General features: G+C 34.6%; 1 protein-coding gene across 2 annotated transcripts in view; it reads left to right on the top strand.

Moving 5' to 3' along the window:
* The window catches only part of stumps (DBB domain-containing protein stumps), a 624,873-nt gene extending 607,276 nt beyond the window's left edge, over positions 1–17,597 (top strand). For both annotated transcript variants that reach the window (XM_069812506.1, XM_069812507.1), the window contains exons 15-19: positions 1,446–1,568; positions 2,151–2,242; positions 5,204–5,389; positions 11,125–11,227; positions 13,616–17,597. In XM_069812506.1, the coding sequence (XP_069668607.1) occupies positions 1,446–1,568; positions 2,151–2,242; positions 5,204–5,389; positions 11,125–11,227; positions 13,616–13,959 (848 nt within the window). In that variant the 3' untranslated portion in view covers positions 13,960–17,597. The remainder of the gene's footprint in view (positions 1–1,445; positions 1,569–2,150; positions 2,243–5,203; positions 5,390–11,124; positions 11,228–13,615) is intronic.
* Positions 17,598–19,439: the final 1,842 nt, after the last annotated feature.

The following is a 19,439-nucleotide window of genomic DNA, read 5'->3' as shown; positions in this document are numbered from 1 at the left end:
TAAAATATCTAATTTTTTAATAGAGGAAAACTAAATTTCTGTGAATTTCTCATATACTGGTTCACTGCTTGACTCTCATAATTACATCTGAAGATCACCATAATTCACAACATTTATTTTTCTACTTCTTATGGAGCATGAAGTCTTTTTCTTTGAAACATTTTCGCCTCATCCATCATAATCTTTTTAATATGCGTAGACATTTCTTGGCTATATATTTAATGTACCGAAGTACATATGATGTTTCCATGCAGATATTCTGCATCATCTTACGATGAAAGAGTAGTGGAATGGAGAAAAATTCTCTCCAGCACCGGGGTTTGAACCCGGGTTTTCAGCTCTACGTGCTGATGCTTTATCCACTAAGCCACACCGGATTTCCATCCCGGTGTCGGATCGAATCGTCTCAGTTTAAGTTCCACCTCTGCACTACGTCATAGAGATCTATAAACGTAGGACAATGTCTACATATGTGCGGAGGTGCACTCGTTATGAGTGACTGATTGGCCAGGATCTGACGGAATAAGCGCCGTCTTAAATCACAAAGTGATATACGTGTATCATATATATTTAATGTACCGAAGTACATATGATGTTTCCATGCAGATATTCTGTGTCATCGTACGATGAAAGAGTAGTGGAACAGAGAAAAATTCTCTCCGGCACCAGGATTTGAACCCGGGTTTTCAGCTCTACGTGCTGATGCTTTCTTGGCTGTTTATTTTCATAATGTTTAGCTTTTAAAAACCACCATACACATATATTGTAATTGCAACTGTTAATTTTTTATATTCAGGAATATAAAATTAATACTATCAGATGTTTGATGGTATTTATTTTTCAGTTAATCTTCCCTTTGTGCAATGATGAAATTTAGTATTTAATTTTTTTTTTGCTCTAGGCCTACTGTATTTTATATGATTCCATTCTTTTACACTTTAATGTCACACTGTCTAATTTTCACCAAAAATATTACTTTCATTTAACTTATATGGTTTTATTATTTTCAGTCTATGACTTAACATACAATATTTAAGAAATAGTTCCTTTATATTACATATTTTTTTCTGCTTGTGTTAATGTTTTCATCGTGCCTGTGACATCATCAGATACATTCTTACATTATCCAATACGTTAACCTCATTATCAATGTGCACTAGCATAGCGAATATCAAAATCAATAAAACAGGTGCGATGAAAACTTAATACAAACAGCAAAAAGTATATAATATAAAGGAACTATTCCTTAAATATTGTATGTTAAGTCATAGACTGAAATATAATAAAAACCATTTAAATGAACTTACTATGACTTATCTGATAAAATCTTCAAAATGAATTGTAAAAAAAAAAAAAAAAAAAAAAACTGTTTTCGTTACTGTAATACTCATTCTCTAAGAAGTTAATAAGTTTGTTACTTAATGTTTTAATAATTTTCTTCATAGAAACAAAGGAACCAGCGAATGAAACATTAGCAGGTTGCCAAGGAGGAGACAAAGCACATGGCACTGAATCTTTACCAGGCTGCCAACGTCCAGCGAGTAGCTTAAGTCTACAAAGCATTTCCAGTGAGTTGAAATTTTTTCTCTTTCTCTCATTTTTTGAACAAAACACTAATTGAGATAAAGTTAATATTCTTTTAATTGATGCTTTACTTTGTATCATATTCCTAATTATAAAAACAGGCATTTTATTTGTTATACACTCCATTTAGCGATACAGTCTTACTTGAATTGTAACTATTTAATGCAAAAATTGGTTTTATTTTGTTGCACAGACGAAATTAAAAAATTTCGATCTCTAAATGTTTTTTAACTCTTCTTTCACTGCATTTTACTAGTTCTATTTCTCCATACTGCTTACATACTGTTTTACGAGATTTAGTTAATTCTTTTTAGTCAAAATAAAGTGAAATTTGACAAGTCATGTTATATTTATAAATGTTTATCATTAAAACAACTATTTTCATATACCGGTATCATAATTGTATCTGACAGAAAAATTCAATAATATTATACATCTTACAAGTTAAGTTACATTTACCGAATTAAGCGCAAAATGTTATTAAATTGCTTTATTCTTCAGAAGACCTGAGAGCTGAAAATCGTATTTCTTCATTCATTTAATTAATTGCCTTTTTCTGATTATAGGTTCATCATCATCTGGTCGCATGAGTACAGTGAGTGCCAGCAGTGGTGTCAGTCTGGGAGATTCCACCCAATCGGATCCTGAAGATAGAAAGGTATAAATATATTTCTTAAACCTTGAACCAGTCTTATAATAAGTATTACGAGGTTTAGAACTTTTATTTCTGCTTCATGGGGGCGGAGGGCGACTTCTTGTATGCAATTGAGGTGCCCTGAGTACAGCTCTGATTTAGGCTTTTCTTCATTATGTCAGGGTTTCTTTAGTACTGGTACTTCAAAAAAATTATGAAAATACGAGTATTACGAATTGTGAGTTTTGTAATGTTTTGAAAATACAGTACCTTATGTTAACTTGTTTTATGAAATGGAAAAATTAACTCAATCCTCGTAATTAAATCTAAGAAATCAACAAACTTCCATGTTTATAGGTATCATAGCAAGTAGGTATTACAAATTGAACTGCACTGGAATGCATGTGTCGGTTTGAAGTTCCATGGCAGTTGTCATAAGGAGAACCTCTCTTTATACATCAGCAGTAATGCCAGTAATCTGTCATTATTATCTCATTTCACCTGCTCTGGTACCTCGATTCCATGGTTTTAGACTCCTGATGGAATCATTCATCCTATGCTTCACTCATTTCGCTATTTGATATGACTATGTTGAAGATGCAATTTAACGTTCATTATACTCCCCAGAATGTGGACATTTTCGAACATTTCTTCGCCAAGTTCTCTATAATTTTGAGTCTCCAAGAAAGTTTTCAGTTAACACTCTTAATTTTTATTTTTTAAGTCCACTTACAGTACACATGAGGAGAAACTGTATATAGCATAATGTTGCGTATATGGGAGTAAAAAAAACACTTCTGATTTCGCTTTAATTTTATTTGCAAATTTTGACTGCAGTTATCGAAGTACATTATTTTCAAGACTTAGACTTATCCATCAAGTTATATCTAACCCTGAAGAGAGCAATTACGAAAAGCAAGTTGTCGTCTGCTATGTTGCTGGATGTGTAAACACATGATACAATCGTATACCATGTGGTGTTATACAGTAACTAGCCTGGACGTAATATACGTCATCTATTAATTGTCTTAACATTTTACAGTGTCATGTGTGAAATAAACCTAGAAAATTTATTTAGCAGTTTTATTTAACCCTAACCACACAAATACCCTGCGAAATACTTGAATGGAAGATTTATGGTTTTTCTATTGGCTAAAATCTGGGGGCAGATTAGAACAGTTTATTTGGGTTATGAAATGAATCATACAAGAAAAGAAAAGTGTGATCAAGTATAATGTATATTAAGGCTGAATGAACTAGTTCTATGTAATATAAATTACCTATTTAATAATATTCGGGGATTTTAGTGATATTTAAACTATACAGTAAAACTAGGGGTTCCGGGTCCTCTTTGGCTCCAGGCTTGATCCACTTTTGAAGAGTGGGATTTTTTTTTTTTTTTTTTCAGGAAAACAATTCTGGAAAATGTCTCATAGGCTATTTACATTAAAGTATGGAATACGATCTAATTCACTTTTTGGAAGTCCACTGTTGTTTCTCTTATTATTACACCCATATTGGTCGCAATGTGTAGGCCTACCCAGACTCTTTTATTTATATTACCACCTAGTATACAATCGAATTCACATGTTTACACATCCAGCAACATGGCGGACCACTGCAGACAAGTCTCGCATTCTGAATACATGGCAAGCCATCCAGCTTAGTTATACATATCGTGGGCTTGTCACAAAATGCTTCATAATTTGAAGTTTAATATGGAGGGACGTAATAGGGTAAGAGAACTTTTTCTTTAGGAATCAGAGGTTTAGACAGTTCCTCCCTCTCTTCCTCAGGTATGAGATTTGATCGTAGGGGGATCCAGATTTTGTCTCCCAGTATACAGATCACGCTCCTCTATCCTACTTATAAAAAACACAAGTGAAAACATATTATACATCTTGATTACACATTCCGAACAATGGTACACAGACTACTCAACATACTGGTACCAATGAACCAACATGACTACAAAGAAGAGCTAAACACAATCAAATACATAGCACAAGAAAACGGATACAACCTCAACATAATAGACAACATAATAAGAAAAACAAAACATAATCACAAAAAACATAAGAATACAACACAAACACAAGAACACAAAAAATACACACACTAACATACGAAAACAAAAACACACACAAGATTGCAACCTCATTCAAGAAATTAAATTATAACATCGCATACAGAACAAATAATACTCTACAAAAACACCTCAACACACAAACAACACAAACAAACAAATACAACCACACAGGCGTATATAAACTCAAATTCAACACCTGCAACAACTTCTACATAGGACAGACAGGCAGTACTTTTCTGATCTGACATTTTTACGTTAGGCTATATTATACAAAACTTGTCTTCTTTAGCTTGATTAATAGCTACCATTGACTACTTATGTAACTTGCTACTGCTACTTCTGTTTCCGAATTTTAAACTCCTTCTTTAAATCGGAAACAACAATGAAGCAATGCAGTGTAGCCAATGTTTTAAAAGTGTAGAAAAACTACGAGCATGCTCTTCTCACCATATAGTGCAGAAATGTATCAACTATTAATAGTTTTGACTGTCACCAACCCTTTATTATGATATATTAATACAACTCTTTATTACGATATGTTAACCATATAACCTGTGATCTAAATAACTGTTAACAACTTAACAGTAATAAAAAAAAAATTATGTTTGAAAACTGAACAATTTGGAAAGTTTATTAAAAACCGGAAACAGATTTTTCACTGGGTACAATAGTATGAATTCAGGGACTGTCCCAGGAAATGGGGACATCTGGTAGCCTTACCTTAATTGACTAGTTTCGACGTGGTAAAATATCATCGTAGTTTAATATTAACATAATGAAGTTTAAAAGTTGTTTCTTTAAATAACTTAATTTATCAATAGTGCTAAATAAGTGTTAAAAGTGTAATCAAGAATGATGAATATATTTATTAGTAATGTTAGTTTTTTTCCTTCCAGCACTTCTCTTTATCTCTTGATACAAGAAGGTTCAACAATGGCATCGCTTGTGGAATACAAAACTATGAGATACCTCCAGCTCCAAGACCAGTTAAGCATTCTCCACCCCGCTACGGTGCATCATGCATGAGAACTACTATCATGTTAACTCAGTCGTCGTCTTCTGCTGCAAATACACCCATAGAGGTAATATTTCAACATTTTTTCTCTTCTCTTTTTCTTTCTTATCTCATTTTCACTTTTCCTATGGCGCACTATTAGCCAAATGGCTAGAATGTCGGCTTTCTATGCTGGTAACCCGGGTTCAAATTCTGGTGGGTCCAACTGGAATTTGCAGTGGACAAAGACGGTGTTTGGTGATATGTTTTTGATGACAGTCATCACAGAACAATGCATAGAGTACCTAGAGAAGGCCCTCTCTAAGTCACACGAAAATAAGTCCTACTCTGGCGGATAAAAAATTTGGGACACTTGAATTTTACTTTGTAAACGTATTTAATAGGTCACTAATATTTTTTAAAGAGTGATTAATAAGATTATAATCTTACTACACACACAAAAAAAAAAGAAAATGAATATAACTTCATAACACCACCTATAGCAAAAATAATGCCTATTGGTGTCACATTCTGCATAAGCAAAATTTTGTTCAAATCTAGATTGAGATGTTATTGTTGGTACAGTAAAACCCCGATAAGACGCTGTTCAAGGAACCTGGTGTAAACCGCGTATTAACCAGGACCGCGTATTAGGTGGATATACTAATTTTACTTATATACAGTATCTATTAGCATTTTTCTTTATTGAAATACATGATTCATGAAATATAATATAGTATTACTCCGTTATGTAATTACTGTACTGTACATCAAAGACATTTACAATATGTATTGTACTTAATTCTTAAAAAAAAAAGTCATTTATAGTTTTTGCCATGTGCGTGTTCTCCAAGTCCTCATGTTTACCACACTTCAGTTTCCTGCTATTACATTCTCCTGATGTCGCAGCTGTAGTGATGGAGTCGCGATTTTTTATTATCATTCTTAATATCGATGATGGGATTCCTAATGAATCAGAGAGTTGTTTCTGATTAAGAGTACTGTTCTCATCGTACTTTTGTAAAATTTCCAATTTTTCCGACACAGAAAGCGCTTTTCGTTTAACACTCATTGTAATCACATTCACAGACACTTCAATACACTAAAGGACAACAAACTGCCCAGCAAAAATTTCCAGAATTTTATTACGGCCGAGTGAGGAATGCTGTTTGAGAGAGAGGGTTAGCAAGAGGGTGAGGTATTGTAACTGTATGTAGGCTTTAACCACGCAGGTAAGGAGTCGAATAAGAGAGCGTAACAAGAGGGTGGGGTATACTAAGGTATGAAGTAAATGCGCAGGTAAAGGGTCAAATACCAATACCTTTCAGGTTAATGGCACCAGAGAGTTCAATGACCAAGATGTTTCATTGCTGTTACAGTACATTGCTGAAAATTACATCGAAAATATTCGACAAAAGCAGTGTATTATGCGGGACTTGAGTGCAACAAATGGGGTATTTTATAAAAGCATTATATATGAAATGTGCAGGACCGAACAAGAAAAGTGTATTACATGGGATAGCGTAATAAGCAGGCACGTCTTATCGAGGTTTTACTGTATTTATTGGTGGTATGAAGCCATAATCATTTTCGTTTTGAGTCTATGTTACGTTTATAATCATATACGGTAATTAAATTAGTCACCATTTAAAACATAATGGTGACATATTAAATACAAAGTAAAATTCAAGTGTCTCAAATTTTTTGTCCGCCAGTGTATGAACTTATGGCTTATTGTTACGAATTTAAAATCTTAGTTGCAGTCGTTTATTTACAAGTAGAAAAATATTGTCCACAAAATTTACATTATTACATTTATTTTTGTTAGGCTTTATGATTAGTTTAATAATAGGTACTTCTGAAATTAATGAAACAATTATTTCTCTTATTCAATCATTTCCCTAGAGTAATTAAAAATTGTCTAAAGATGTTAAGATCTTTATTTTAACTTAAGTTCTGAGTTCATGAATATCTTTTGGATGATTTGATTCTTTCAACATTACATTGTATTCAGTGGCTAAACTGTCATTGTCTTGTTTTGAAACCAATTTCACTATCAGCGTATTCCGAATCTCACCAGTCCGGTGGCATCAATGACATCACGTTGCAGCAAAATAAGGAACAAAACTGCTGGAAGGATCGATGACTGTCATGACCACTGTACAAGTTCTTGTCTGTGCTACGCTAGCAAAATTTTGCGAAATTTTCGTACTCCCATCTCGTTCAAAGAAAAGATAGCAAAAACAATTTATTTCTTGAACCGGTAGTAATAACAGGTCCGTTGACATGTTCCCTCATAAGCCATTAACATATTGTTTTTACGTTGTGCTCATTACAAACAATACAGCAGAACTAAAGCAGAACACACCGCCATGACACAACAGTGCACGATGTTATTCGTCTGCTAATTCCCACCCTATACAAGAACCAATCAGATTCACTGATGGCGGCTGATGGAGACTGCCACCACCTCTGCAAGTTGATGGCACCGGTGCGACACCGGTGGAGCATCAATGACGTCATCGGTGGAATTTGGAACACCGTGATGCCATCGGATTGCTCACCGGTGAGATTCGGAATACACTCTATACAGTGCTCCTACAAAAGACCTCTCCGGTTTCAAACATGTATAATTTATGTTCTTTGAATCTGAGGTGCATGACAAAAGTACCAATGGAAAGAGAAACTCAAAAAGTTCAGTTCCTTACCTTAAAGATGTTCAATGTGTTCCCCCTTGGTAACATGGCACACATCAAGCCTATAGACAAGTTCCACGTAGGTACTCGGATTTTCTGACCCCCACATTCTGAGGTTATGTCTGTTCACTTACCGAAAAGATGAAGAGTGGCTCCATCAGAAAACACCATGGAACAAATAAATTCATCATCGTTTTTAGTTAAAGTCTGCATACTTATGCAGAAATTTCTTCGTAGCACTTTGTCCTCAGGTTTTAGGTCTTGCAGCAACTGTAGTCAGCGAAGAATCTTGCCTTAAAATCAGTGTACCATTTACGGATTGTAGGCCCATTGGGTGGATCTGCACAAAACTTTGTTCGGTAATGCCATTGCACATTAATGCAGTTATATTGTCAGACTCCAAAGCAGCTATTCTATCAATCGTCTCTAAACACACACCTTCATCTCAAACAGCAGAAATAACTAAAATGCTCTCTCAATTAATATCACTCAATAAAAGAATTGTATTGCAATGGATACCATCCCATTGTGGAATCCTGGGAAACGAGAATGCGGATGCTTTAGCAAAGAAGGGCAGCACTGCTACTTACAGACCTGTTACTAAATCTTTGTATTACTCTGTGAAGAGATTTATTAAATCTACATACTTAGACTTCAACAAACAAAATTTGATAACATAATCCCAAGGGAAAAAATGGAACTCTCTGCATCAAAATCCACAGTTAATTCCCGATTTACTACGAAAATCGTCTGTAGCTGCATTTAGATTGGCAACAGGCCATGATTGTTTGGCTAAACACCTGCATAGAATTGGAATATATCAGTCCCCAAACTGCCCATTGTGCAACTCAAACCACGAAATGGATTCGGAACACCTCAAAATCTGTGCTTCATTGGCTGGTCATGATAATATCTTTGAAAAATATTGGAGTGCAAGAGGTCAAATGACTTCATTGTCAAACTCCTGGCATTAGAAAACAACAACAACATTAATAACCGACTGGTTCACATGAAAATCGAGCACACAGAAAGCTTTTCTGTCCTCTATAGCAGCCATTTCGCCTCAACAATGAACAAATTTATTTATATGCGCTATTATGAGGCAGTGTTACCAATTAGGAAAACAGTGTTGTCACAACTATACTTTTTGAGTTTCTTTTTATATTGGTGCTATTTTCATGCACCTCAGATTCATAGAACGTAAATTACATGTGTTCGAAACCAGGTTCTTTTGTAGGAACCCTGCATAGGCCTATATGATTCTTCGTGGAATTGTAAGGAACTCCAGTATTAAATGTCCCCACAGCACAGCGTGATACATAAACCCAGATTATGTTATTTGAAACCATACAATGCTACCAGTGCACTAGTTTCGTATATTATAATACGAATACTACCGGGTGGATGAGATGAAATGCACCAAAGCTGCAGAAAACTAGTTACCGGAGTGCCACTACCTGCTCCTGGGTTTATGGCATGTTATTCTCGGATTAGATCCCGCGCAAAGTACATATGAATTATTTCGCAAGGTATAATTGAATGATTAACAGAAATCTAGCAATAATTCATAATTTTTTTAACCATTCTTGCACGCAAAAATAATGAGTCCGCCAATTTACTCAGACGTGTGCAACAATCGAGAGAATATTTTGGACTACCAGGTCCAGCGCAACAAAATATTACAGAAAGTAGTTTTCAGTTTTGTGCTGAGTGTGTAAGTTGTGTCATGAGGTACAGTACAGAACAACGCACTTTTATTTATAATACTTTCGCAAGAAAGTCTTCGTGGAGAAGGTGTCGCCATAAATTCCATCATCAATTTCCGGATTCCCCTGTGCCAGATAAAACAATATACTGACGAGTAAAGAAGTTCAAAGAGACAGGATCTGTACAAAATAAGAAGCCTCGTTTGACTAAACGTGTATTAACAGAGAAGAAATTGGACGAAATAGATTTTCGATTAGAGCAAAGCCCTCACAAATATTTGTGCCAGTTAGCACAACAAGTAGGGGCATCTAAAACATCTGTTCAACTAGCCACTAAACTATTAAAGTTAAAACCATACAAAACCCTTGTAGTGCACCAGCTTGTGGCCCCTGACAACGCAGCTAGGATTAATTTTTGTAATTACCTTCAATCAGTCCAATCAGTTCAATCAGTAGTTGGTTCTGCTTCAGTGGTTATGTAAATAGAACAATAGATGTTGGAGCGTTGAAAATCCCCATAACAGCTTAGAATTGTCACTACATGATGAAAAGATAGGTGTGTGGTATGCCATAGCAGAAAGGAGATTAATAACCCCTTTCTTTTTTGAGGACACTATAAATTCTGAACATCATGTGCCACGATTCTGCAGCCGTTCTTCGCGGAGCTCACAGATGAGAAAAAAGAATATGCATACTTTGTTCAGGACAATGCAACGGCACAAACTGCACATGTTTCAATGCAAGCAATCTCTAATGTTTTCGGTGATCGCATTGTGAGTCGTGGTTTGTGGCCCCCCCAGGTCTCCCTATCTAAATCCTTGTGATTTTTATTTGTGGGGGACATTAAAGAGAGTAGCATACAGAAACAACCCTCGTACCTTGAATGAACTTAAGGAAAATATCCAACAAGAAGTGCGGAACATTAGTGAAAATGAACTTAAAAAAATATCAGGAAATGTGCTCAAAAGATATGAAGCTTGTTTGAATGCAGAAGGCCACCATTTCCAGCATTTACAAGAATGAGGTAAACTTTTATGTTTTTATCGTACCGCATATTATTATCGCTTTGGCAGTAAGCTTTTTATGTTTTTATCGTACCTCATATTACTATCGCGCTTTGACGGTAGGAGACTACTCTTATAGCATGCAGGGGCCACTAGACTTTCGGTTAAGCGGTGGCGTTTCGTCTCGTCCACCCAGTAGTACACTAGTATTAGCCTATATCCTGATAACCAGTTAATACATGTTATTTAAGATAATTTCTCGGAGAAATTAATGAAATCTCACAATTCTTGCTCTATGTTTTTCCGACACTCAAAATGTGGACATACCTATAAAAATGAAGACTTATGACAAGTTATTCTTTTTGCTAGCGACACTGTTTTTGTCTTTAACTCTTTAATAAATTATTTATGGTTCAGAAACGTCCTCCTTGGCCTTCACCACGACCAGATACATTGGAATTTGAGGCATGCAACAGCAGTGAGCCAAATGGGCGTGAATCGAATTCTATCACAAAACCTGGTAAGTTTTGCATTAAGTAATTTTAAACGATAAATTATTTTATTGTAGAGACAATTTCTTATGTATGAAGCAGTTACTAGAAGAAGGGCCCAACTAGTGATTTTTCCAAAATTAACTTTTTTAAATTTCCTTGCACTTCTTCTGTAGGCTCATTCGGTGAGTATAACAAGGTCCCAGTTATTTGTATAATTTAAGGAGAACTCACACATTGTATTGCATGATTGTTAGACGAAGGACCCAATTATTTCACTTGGGACTTTGTTGTAACTCTCCTGTGTACGTTTGTAGAACAAGGGCCTAGTAGTTTATAGTTGGGATTCTTGAAACTAAAATTACTATATTAAAATACCTTAATTCTTTTTAATATGGCAATTTAAAGTTCATGTTTGAATTTATTACCATAGATGCCAGGCTAAAATCTATATTTGTTAGACAGATGGCAGTCTATGGAAGGAATATGAACTTGGGAGATCTTACACTTCTTTCCAGAAAGTGATCACAGTTATCTCCCATATGACCGACACTTTGCTGTCATAAAGCATAAATGTAGAGGAAACTTGAACGTGTGGAAAGTCCTGAAGAGTGGATAGATGATGTAATATCAACAAAATTCACAATGGTGGCAGTAAAAGGATTCATGATCACAAATTTTTCAAAGCATTTGGAACCGTTCTTCAGATATAGCACTGTAGCAAAAAATACTGAAGGTATCAAGTTCATGATCACAAAGGATAAACTTTTTGTTTTCACCCAGTACCATAAAGCACTTGAGGCCAGTGTTGCCATCAATGACTTTAGATCTTTTCAGTTAGAAATTATGAAATCTAATGTTAATCATGTCCCTCTTCCTTCTGAGCCTCTGTACACAAAGACACTCTCTATGAAGGCAGCTAAGCTAAAAGATGTCATGAAACTCAAAATATGTTACAAATCTGCAGGCTTTGAACTTCTACAAGAAGTTGACATCTTGTAAGACAAGGATACACAAAGTGAGGATAACGAAATACAAGACATGCACTAATATGTAATATGAGATATCAATGCAGTGAAAACTTGAACATGTTTTGTAAGCTATATGCTTAAAATGATGTTAGCGAAGTTCATATAACTTAAACAGAAGTTTATTTTTATTATTTTTTAAAATATAATTTGTTGCTTTGTATTTCAGTTTTTGTAACATGTTGTCTTATATGTACAGTATTGGTCTTCTAATCTGACACGTTAGAACTTGATTTGTATTCAAAATACAGTTTTTTGTAAGTATTTTATCTTTCATAAAAGTAGGATTGTAGAAAAAGGTCCCAATTATAATTTTTCAAAATGTGATTACTCCAATTTAAACGACTGTTAAAAATGTGAAAATGACATTAGATCTTCATGGATGTCTTATATATTTAATGTTAGGCAATTTACTTTTATATCTACCTCAAAATCTGTGCTTCAGTGGCTGACCATGATAATATCTTTGAAAAATATTGAAGTGCAAGAGGTCAAATGACTTTATTGTCAAACGCCTGGCATTAGAAAACAACAACTTTTATATCTACATTTGATAATAATATATATTTATTTTTTTGTCCGTCCTGTAAAATTTAAATTGATTTCTTTTTTTATTTATTTAAGTAGCATATTTTACGACTCTTTATCAACATCTTAGCTTATTTAGCGTCTGAATGAGATGAAGGTGATGATGCCAGTGAAATGTATCCGGGGGTCCAGCACCGAAAGTTACCCAGCATTTGCTCATATTGGGTTGAGGGAAAACCCTGGGAAAAACCTCAACCAGATAACTTGCCCCAACCAGGATTCGAACCTGGGCCACCTGGTTTCGCGGCCAAACGCGCTAACAGACTAAACATATCGATTTGGGCCCTTCTTCTAATAACTGCTTCATATTTATTCTGGATACACGACTTGAAGTCCAAATCAGTACCTAAGATTAAAAATTTTGTAATGTATTATTGTGTTCTACTATGCTCGATATTACATATATTTTTAAGTTAGATCAATTCATTAATTCTAAGCTGCCCGCCTATGCTTGCCTCAACAATCTTGTGTCCTTTAATGATGCAGTTAATTGCTTTAGAAACAGTGAAACATTTCATAACACATCATGATATAACTGAACAAATTATGGAACAACTAAGCTATCACAATTTGAGGGCCTGATTTATTCCTTAGGAACAAGCAGTCCAAAATAACTGACTTCTTTTTTGCAAAATAGTCACAAATTAAAATAAATGCTATTTCAGTTATGTTTTTTTTTTTTTAATTATGTGCTTTTTCTTCTGTCTGCATAAAACGTATAAATGAAGTTTTACTGTATGTATTTCATAAATCAGAACACATATTACGACTTAAAATAAAAGTGTGGTAATTTTTTCGAAGGAATGATCCTGAGGTCACCCACAAGCAAGAGGAGAGCGAACAAGAATAATGGCATCAGTATCGAGCAGCGTAGAGAAAGTGACAGTGGTGACTGTGAATATTTAGAACTGGCAGACGCTCCAACTGATAATATTACTATTGACTACATAAATGTTCCTGGTAGAGACAGTCCTAAGGTGGGGACAAGTGTAAGATCAGAGGGAAATACATTTGAGGAACTTGGAAGGGTTGGTGCCGTTCATTCTCCACAGAGTCCAACCCCGAGTGAAGGCTCTGACTTGCCAGAGTATGTAAATTTGGCAGCATCTGCAGCCCCTCCTCCTGTACCACCAAGGATGAAGTAGGGTGTATATTCTGTAGTTTACGTGTTTTAAGACATGGGTTAGACTATGGTGCAGACCACATCAGTGCCAAAAAGTATTTTTTTTATTATAAATATTACTCCACATTACCACACTGATAGAAAAACCAAAGAACACTTGCGGGAGGAACTTGGTGTTTTGTAAGTGAAAGTGACTTGTATTTTAAAATTTAAAGGAAGCTTGTATTTCATCAAATACTACAATAACTCAAGAGGAGAGTATGTCCAAAGTGGTATCATACATACTCGTAAGAATGGCATGTAAGAGAACTAGTGTGCTCCTTGTTCAAATAACTTTTATGACTATGTAATTTAGCATGAAAATCTTTTGTAAAACTTCAGTACATCAGGTACGAGTAATTTATAAAAATATGCAATGTGAGTCGAAGAAAGCAATGAGTTGAAAATTTATGGTGTAATGAAAACTTATATGTGTGAAAATGATTGTTACGTGGAGGATGTGTAATTTTATCTGTTGTTTGTTTGATATGTATATGGTAACGAGATAATTTAATACTGAGTGTCTCAATCTAATGTGGCGTGTTTTCACAGTGGCTTTCGTATGTATGTGTAGCAATGGTATATCGATCTGTCATGTGGCGCTGGTAATATCTTATGTTCCCAAGGACATGCTAAAATTGACTTTCTGTATATTTTTCGCACCTGCTTAACCTAGGCTGACCAGATTTTTTATGATCCAGCAGGGGACATCAGCAATTTCAAGAGAAACTACAAACACTTATCTAGTCACTATCTGTTGAAATGTTGCAGACAATAAATGTAACAGTAGATACTTTATTGGGTTATTTTACGATGCTGTATCAACATCTAGCTTATTTAGCATCTGAATGATATGAAGGTGATAATACCTGTGAAATGAGTCCGGGGTCCAGCACCTAAAGTTACCCAGCATTTGCTCGTATTGGGTTGAGGGAAAACCCCGGAATAAACCTCAACCAGGTAACTTGCCCCGACCGGGATTCGAACCCGGGCCACCTGGTTCCGCGGCCAGACGTGCTGATCGTTACTCCACAGGTGTGGATCAACAACAGTAGAACTTTGCACACTAAATTTGTAGAGTATCTTAACTTTTTTAATTAAATGAATAAACACACGTAATCTCCAATACATAATTATGGCCACTAAGAATCCAATTTCAGTACTGACCTATGCATAGAAGTCTTTCACATAATATTGTACACTCTGAACTCTAACACATATTTTACAAGTACTTGTCTGAAGAATGTATCTTTTTAAGAATCTGTTCATTCCCAGATAGCTTTACACTAAGTTCTTCACATGAGAAATGAAAGTTTGTTTTCACTTGTAACAAAGCTGTTTCAATTTTCATTCTTTACTTTTCATCAGTCAGATTGAGTTCATTGTGGAGAAAAGTCTTTCAATTGACGAATTACTGACTGAAAGACACATGATTAATGACACTATTTAGAGAAGATTTTCAAATGGAATAGAATTTGTCACAAAACTTCCAATTTTTTTAACTACTTAAAAATGGACGCTGCTGCAGTTCTAAAGCTTCTGCGCAACACGAATGAAGACAAAGATGGTATGTTCATCTTAAAGAGTGCAGAATATCTCATACTGTGCTTGCTGGTTCTTCAGTCTCATACTGAGAACCATTCAGAAATGTGCATGAATCGCAGTAGTTTTATCACGATACTTAAATATTCACGTTTAAAATGTCATTGAAACAAAATCAAAACTTCTGGGGACAAAAACGGGGACAGCAACTTAAAACCGGGGACTGCCCCCAGAAATTGGGGATGTCTGGTCAGCCTAGCATAACCTGTAATTGATTATTCGCTCAAGTTCGCCCACAAACAGAGGCATTCTGTTTACGGATATTATGTTTGAGATCTTCTGACATGCGTAAGTTTATCCTGTACATTTTATCTTTCAGTGTACCCCAGAGATGCAAGTCACAAGGGGTTAGAATCAGGATACCACAGAATAACACTAATGGCTCTGTCCTAGAATACGATTAATTTCCTATAAGAAAACTTTCACTGTAGAATTCTGTTAAAAAAATGTGTAATTTCACTGCACCTCGATCAGCCCTTAATAAATGGAATGTAAAATCATATTCACATACTTAACGGCATCAAGTGTTAATGGTCCGACATTTCTTTCCCCAATCATGGCACACTATACACTGACTTTCTCGTCATATAGGGAAACTCATTGAATAATGTCTGGCTTTTCAGTGGACCAGTAGCGGTAATTTTATGAATTTACACGGCCGTGGAGATGGAATCAAGCCTCGTTGGAGAAGAAAACTAGATATGGATCTATTTCTCCATCTTGAATTCTTGTTGTAGCTAATGACACATACTAAATTTAGTATGATTTGATTTTCAACGACTTTGTAACTCTATGTGTGAAGAACAAGAAATTCTCACTTGTTGGGTAAGACACCTAATGGATGTTCTAAAGAAAACCGAAATTCAGCCATATTACTTTTTAATGAAGAAATACTGAACTCTGAATATACACATTTCTTGTTACAACAGTTGACATGTGTGATGTAGTTTGACCTTCATGTGCCAGGAACATAAACTCAATGCACCACATGACCGATAGGTATCATTGTGTCACATACAAAAGTGCCATGTGGACGGACCATTTATTTCTTTTCATTGGTGGGATGAAGAAAGGTAATTCAGAAATTTAGTGAAAACTTAATGAACAGAGTATTTAAAATAATGATATTAATTATTGACAGATGACTGCAAGAGGTATTGAAATTTTCTCCTTCATCGATTCTCAAAGGAATTTCTGTAGAATAAAATGTTCCATAAATGTTTTTATATTATCATTTTGTAAGTTATGGTTTTGTAAAGGCAATAGGACATTGACAGTGCTATGTTTCAGTAATTTACATGAACAAACACAGTAGAAACGTGTAAGACTGCTCTAATGCGAAAACAGACTGAAGGATATCTGCATATACGTTTATGTTTGTGTGGGGATGGTGGTTTGGGTATGGATATGTGTGCATACATACAGATGCTTACATACACATTACTTTGCGAAGGAAATCCAAAGCTTTGAATAAAGACACTGCAGAGGGCCCTTGCTTGGTAATTTCTATATTACTGAAAATGCAAAAATGATGCTATTTATTTTAGTGTCTCTGCACTAAGGCCAAACATGATTACTAGATCGAGTCAAAGTGATGTATTAGATGATAAGCATAGGCAGTGGTTTAAACTATTAGCAGAATTAAATTTTTCCATAGAAATGTATTGTTCACTGGCTTCTTCATAATCAAAAGTAATGTGAAAGTCAGGAGGAAATACTCTCGTATGAAAATCTTTTTGATTAAATATCTTCCACTGTCTGCTATGATAAGGTATGTAGAGGAGAGTAAACCATACGAGATTTTTTTTTATTAATAGCTATAGCAAATACGAAGAAACATTGAAAATATGTGAAGCTGGTGACCTTTAAGATAGGAACATACTTGTTTGCTTATGTAGGTATACCTTAGCTATATTTATTGCACTATATTGTTAAAATACGTCTCAGTGAAGTGCATATAATGTGTGTAAAATACAGGTTCAAGTTCACAGGACAGAAAAAAAAAAGAATTATCCTTAAGACGAGAACAGACAGGAGGAAACTGGTAGGACTGTGGCCTTATTGACCAATAGCTGTGTGACCTCAGTCATGAATCTAAGCTTAGGTGACGAGGTATTTTATATCTTTTTAAAGTATACATGTAAACTCATTTATAAACAGTCTGTTTGATAAAGTAATGTAACTTATAGTTTTTATATAAACATATTTACTAGCAGACTACTTATATGTTACTGTATACTACTTCCTAATTAAGTGCATTTATATAGTATTAATTTTATAAAATATTTTTTATTCTATTCATATTCCTATGGAATGCATATAACTACCGGTAATCTAATAAAAGTTAATAATTTTATGCATATACTGAAACCAAATATGATTAACATACGAGGTTAATGTTACTGTTATTGTCACTAGAAGTAGTTATGATAAAAGTACAAGTTCATCTGTTCATAAAAAATGCATTAAATTCGTGGCAACTATAAGATGAACTTGTACCTTGTGGATTTGTTTTGTAAATTGTATTAAATAAAAACAGTATAATTTCTCTTCAATATAAATAATATTTCTAACATACCTCATCTCAGAAGGGTGTTCTTTATTGTGTCTTAAGGTATATGTATATCCTCTGATTGAGGCGCTGGCTGATATGTAGATCTAATTACCAGGCATTACAGCTCACTTGACGATATGTGTCAGAGGAAAAACAATTGTTTGCATACATCTGAAGTCTGATTAATGTAATATGTAGTTAGTGGGCGATATATGCAATGGAGGGGGAAAGCAACTGGCCATCCTACCCCATTATCTTCTGGCCTAGTTGCCTCATGAGTGATGCCTTGTTGGTGTCACTTGTGGGGTCCAGACCTGTCTTCGGACAATTGACTAAACAACAAGGTATTTATAGGTTCTTGATTAAAATTTTATGTTTCGAGGTTTTGCTATTTTGTGATTCCTTGGTTTTCTAATTTCCTAAAAATACATAATTTGTAAAAAGAGGCGCACACTTCGCTTATTTTTAACCGAAAGCATAAGTTCATTCTTAATAATAGGTACCTAAACTTAATTCCTTTTTTTATTTATACATACTTTTATAATAATAATTCTTTATTTATACTGGCAGAGTTAAGGCCATAGGGCCTTCTCTTACACTCTACCAGGTCACAAAGTATACAAGCAGTAAAATTTAATAAAAAGTTACAGAACAGAATACATCATTTTCAGAAAAAGAAGCATGCATTAAAATTTAACTTAAAAGGCTGTTGCATATATCAAATTAAAGCTGATTATGTTAATGCTAATTTATATTTTGGATTAAACACTAGAATCATTGTCCAACTAATGACACTGTGTAAAAAAAAAAAAAATAAATCTTATATTCATAGATAATTTGTTTTTCAAATTATGAAATGTGTGTTACATAACATTTGTTAGGTTCCATGTATACAGGTACTTTCTGCAGGGAAGAAAACCAAAAAAGTAACAATTCAATAAAAATCTAGAGTTGTTTATGCTTATAGATAGCGACACTATGAAACAGTGAATAAAATACATCAAAGTTGGTAAATAAAACTGCTGTAATTTGTAAAAGAAGAGTCGGTACCAGTATTTTGAACATGTAACTTTCGAAGAAAAAGTTCGAATTTAAATATGAAAATCACTTTTAAAAAAATCGGTAAAATCGTTCCCCTACATTATTCCTTAGTCTTCATAGTGTAATCTTGCTGCAAATGTGGAAAACATCTTGTTGTATTAGTGTGCAGCAAATCTAAGCATTGCCCATGCAGGATAGAGATTTTCATTTTTCACAGCTCAACAGTCATGGTTTCCACTTGATGAAACATAGAAGACAAACCCACT

The sequence above is a fragment of the Periplaneta americana genome, chromosome 16 (genome assembly GCF_040183065.1).
Source record: "Periplaneta americana isolate PAMFEO1 chromosome 16, P.americana_PAMFEO1_priV1, whole genome shotgun sequence".
NCBI classification, from domain to species: Eukaryota; Metazoa; Arthropoda; class Insecta; order Blattodea; family Blattidae; genus Periplaneta; species Periplaneta americana.
Note: the sequence above shows the minus strand (reverse complement) of the source record. Positions and strands in the feature narration are given on the sequence as shown.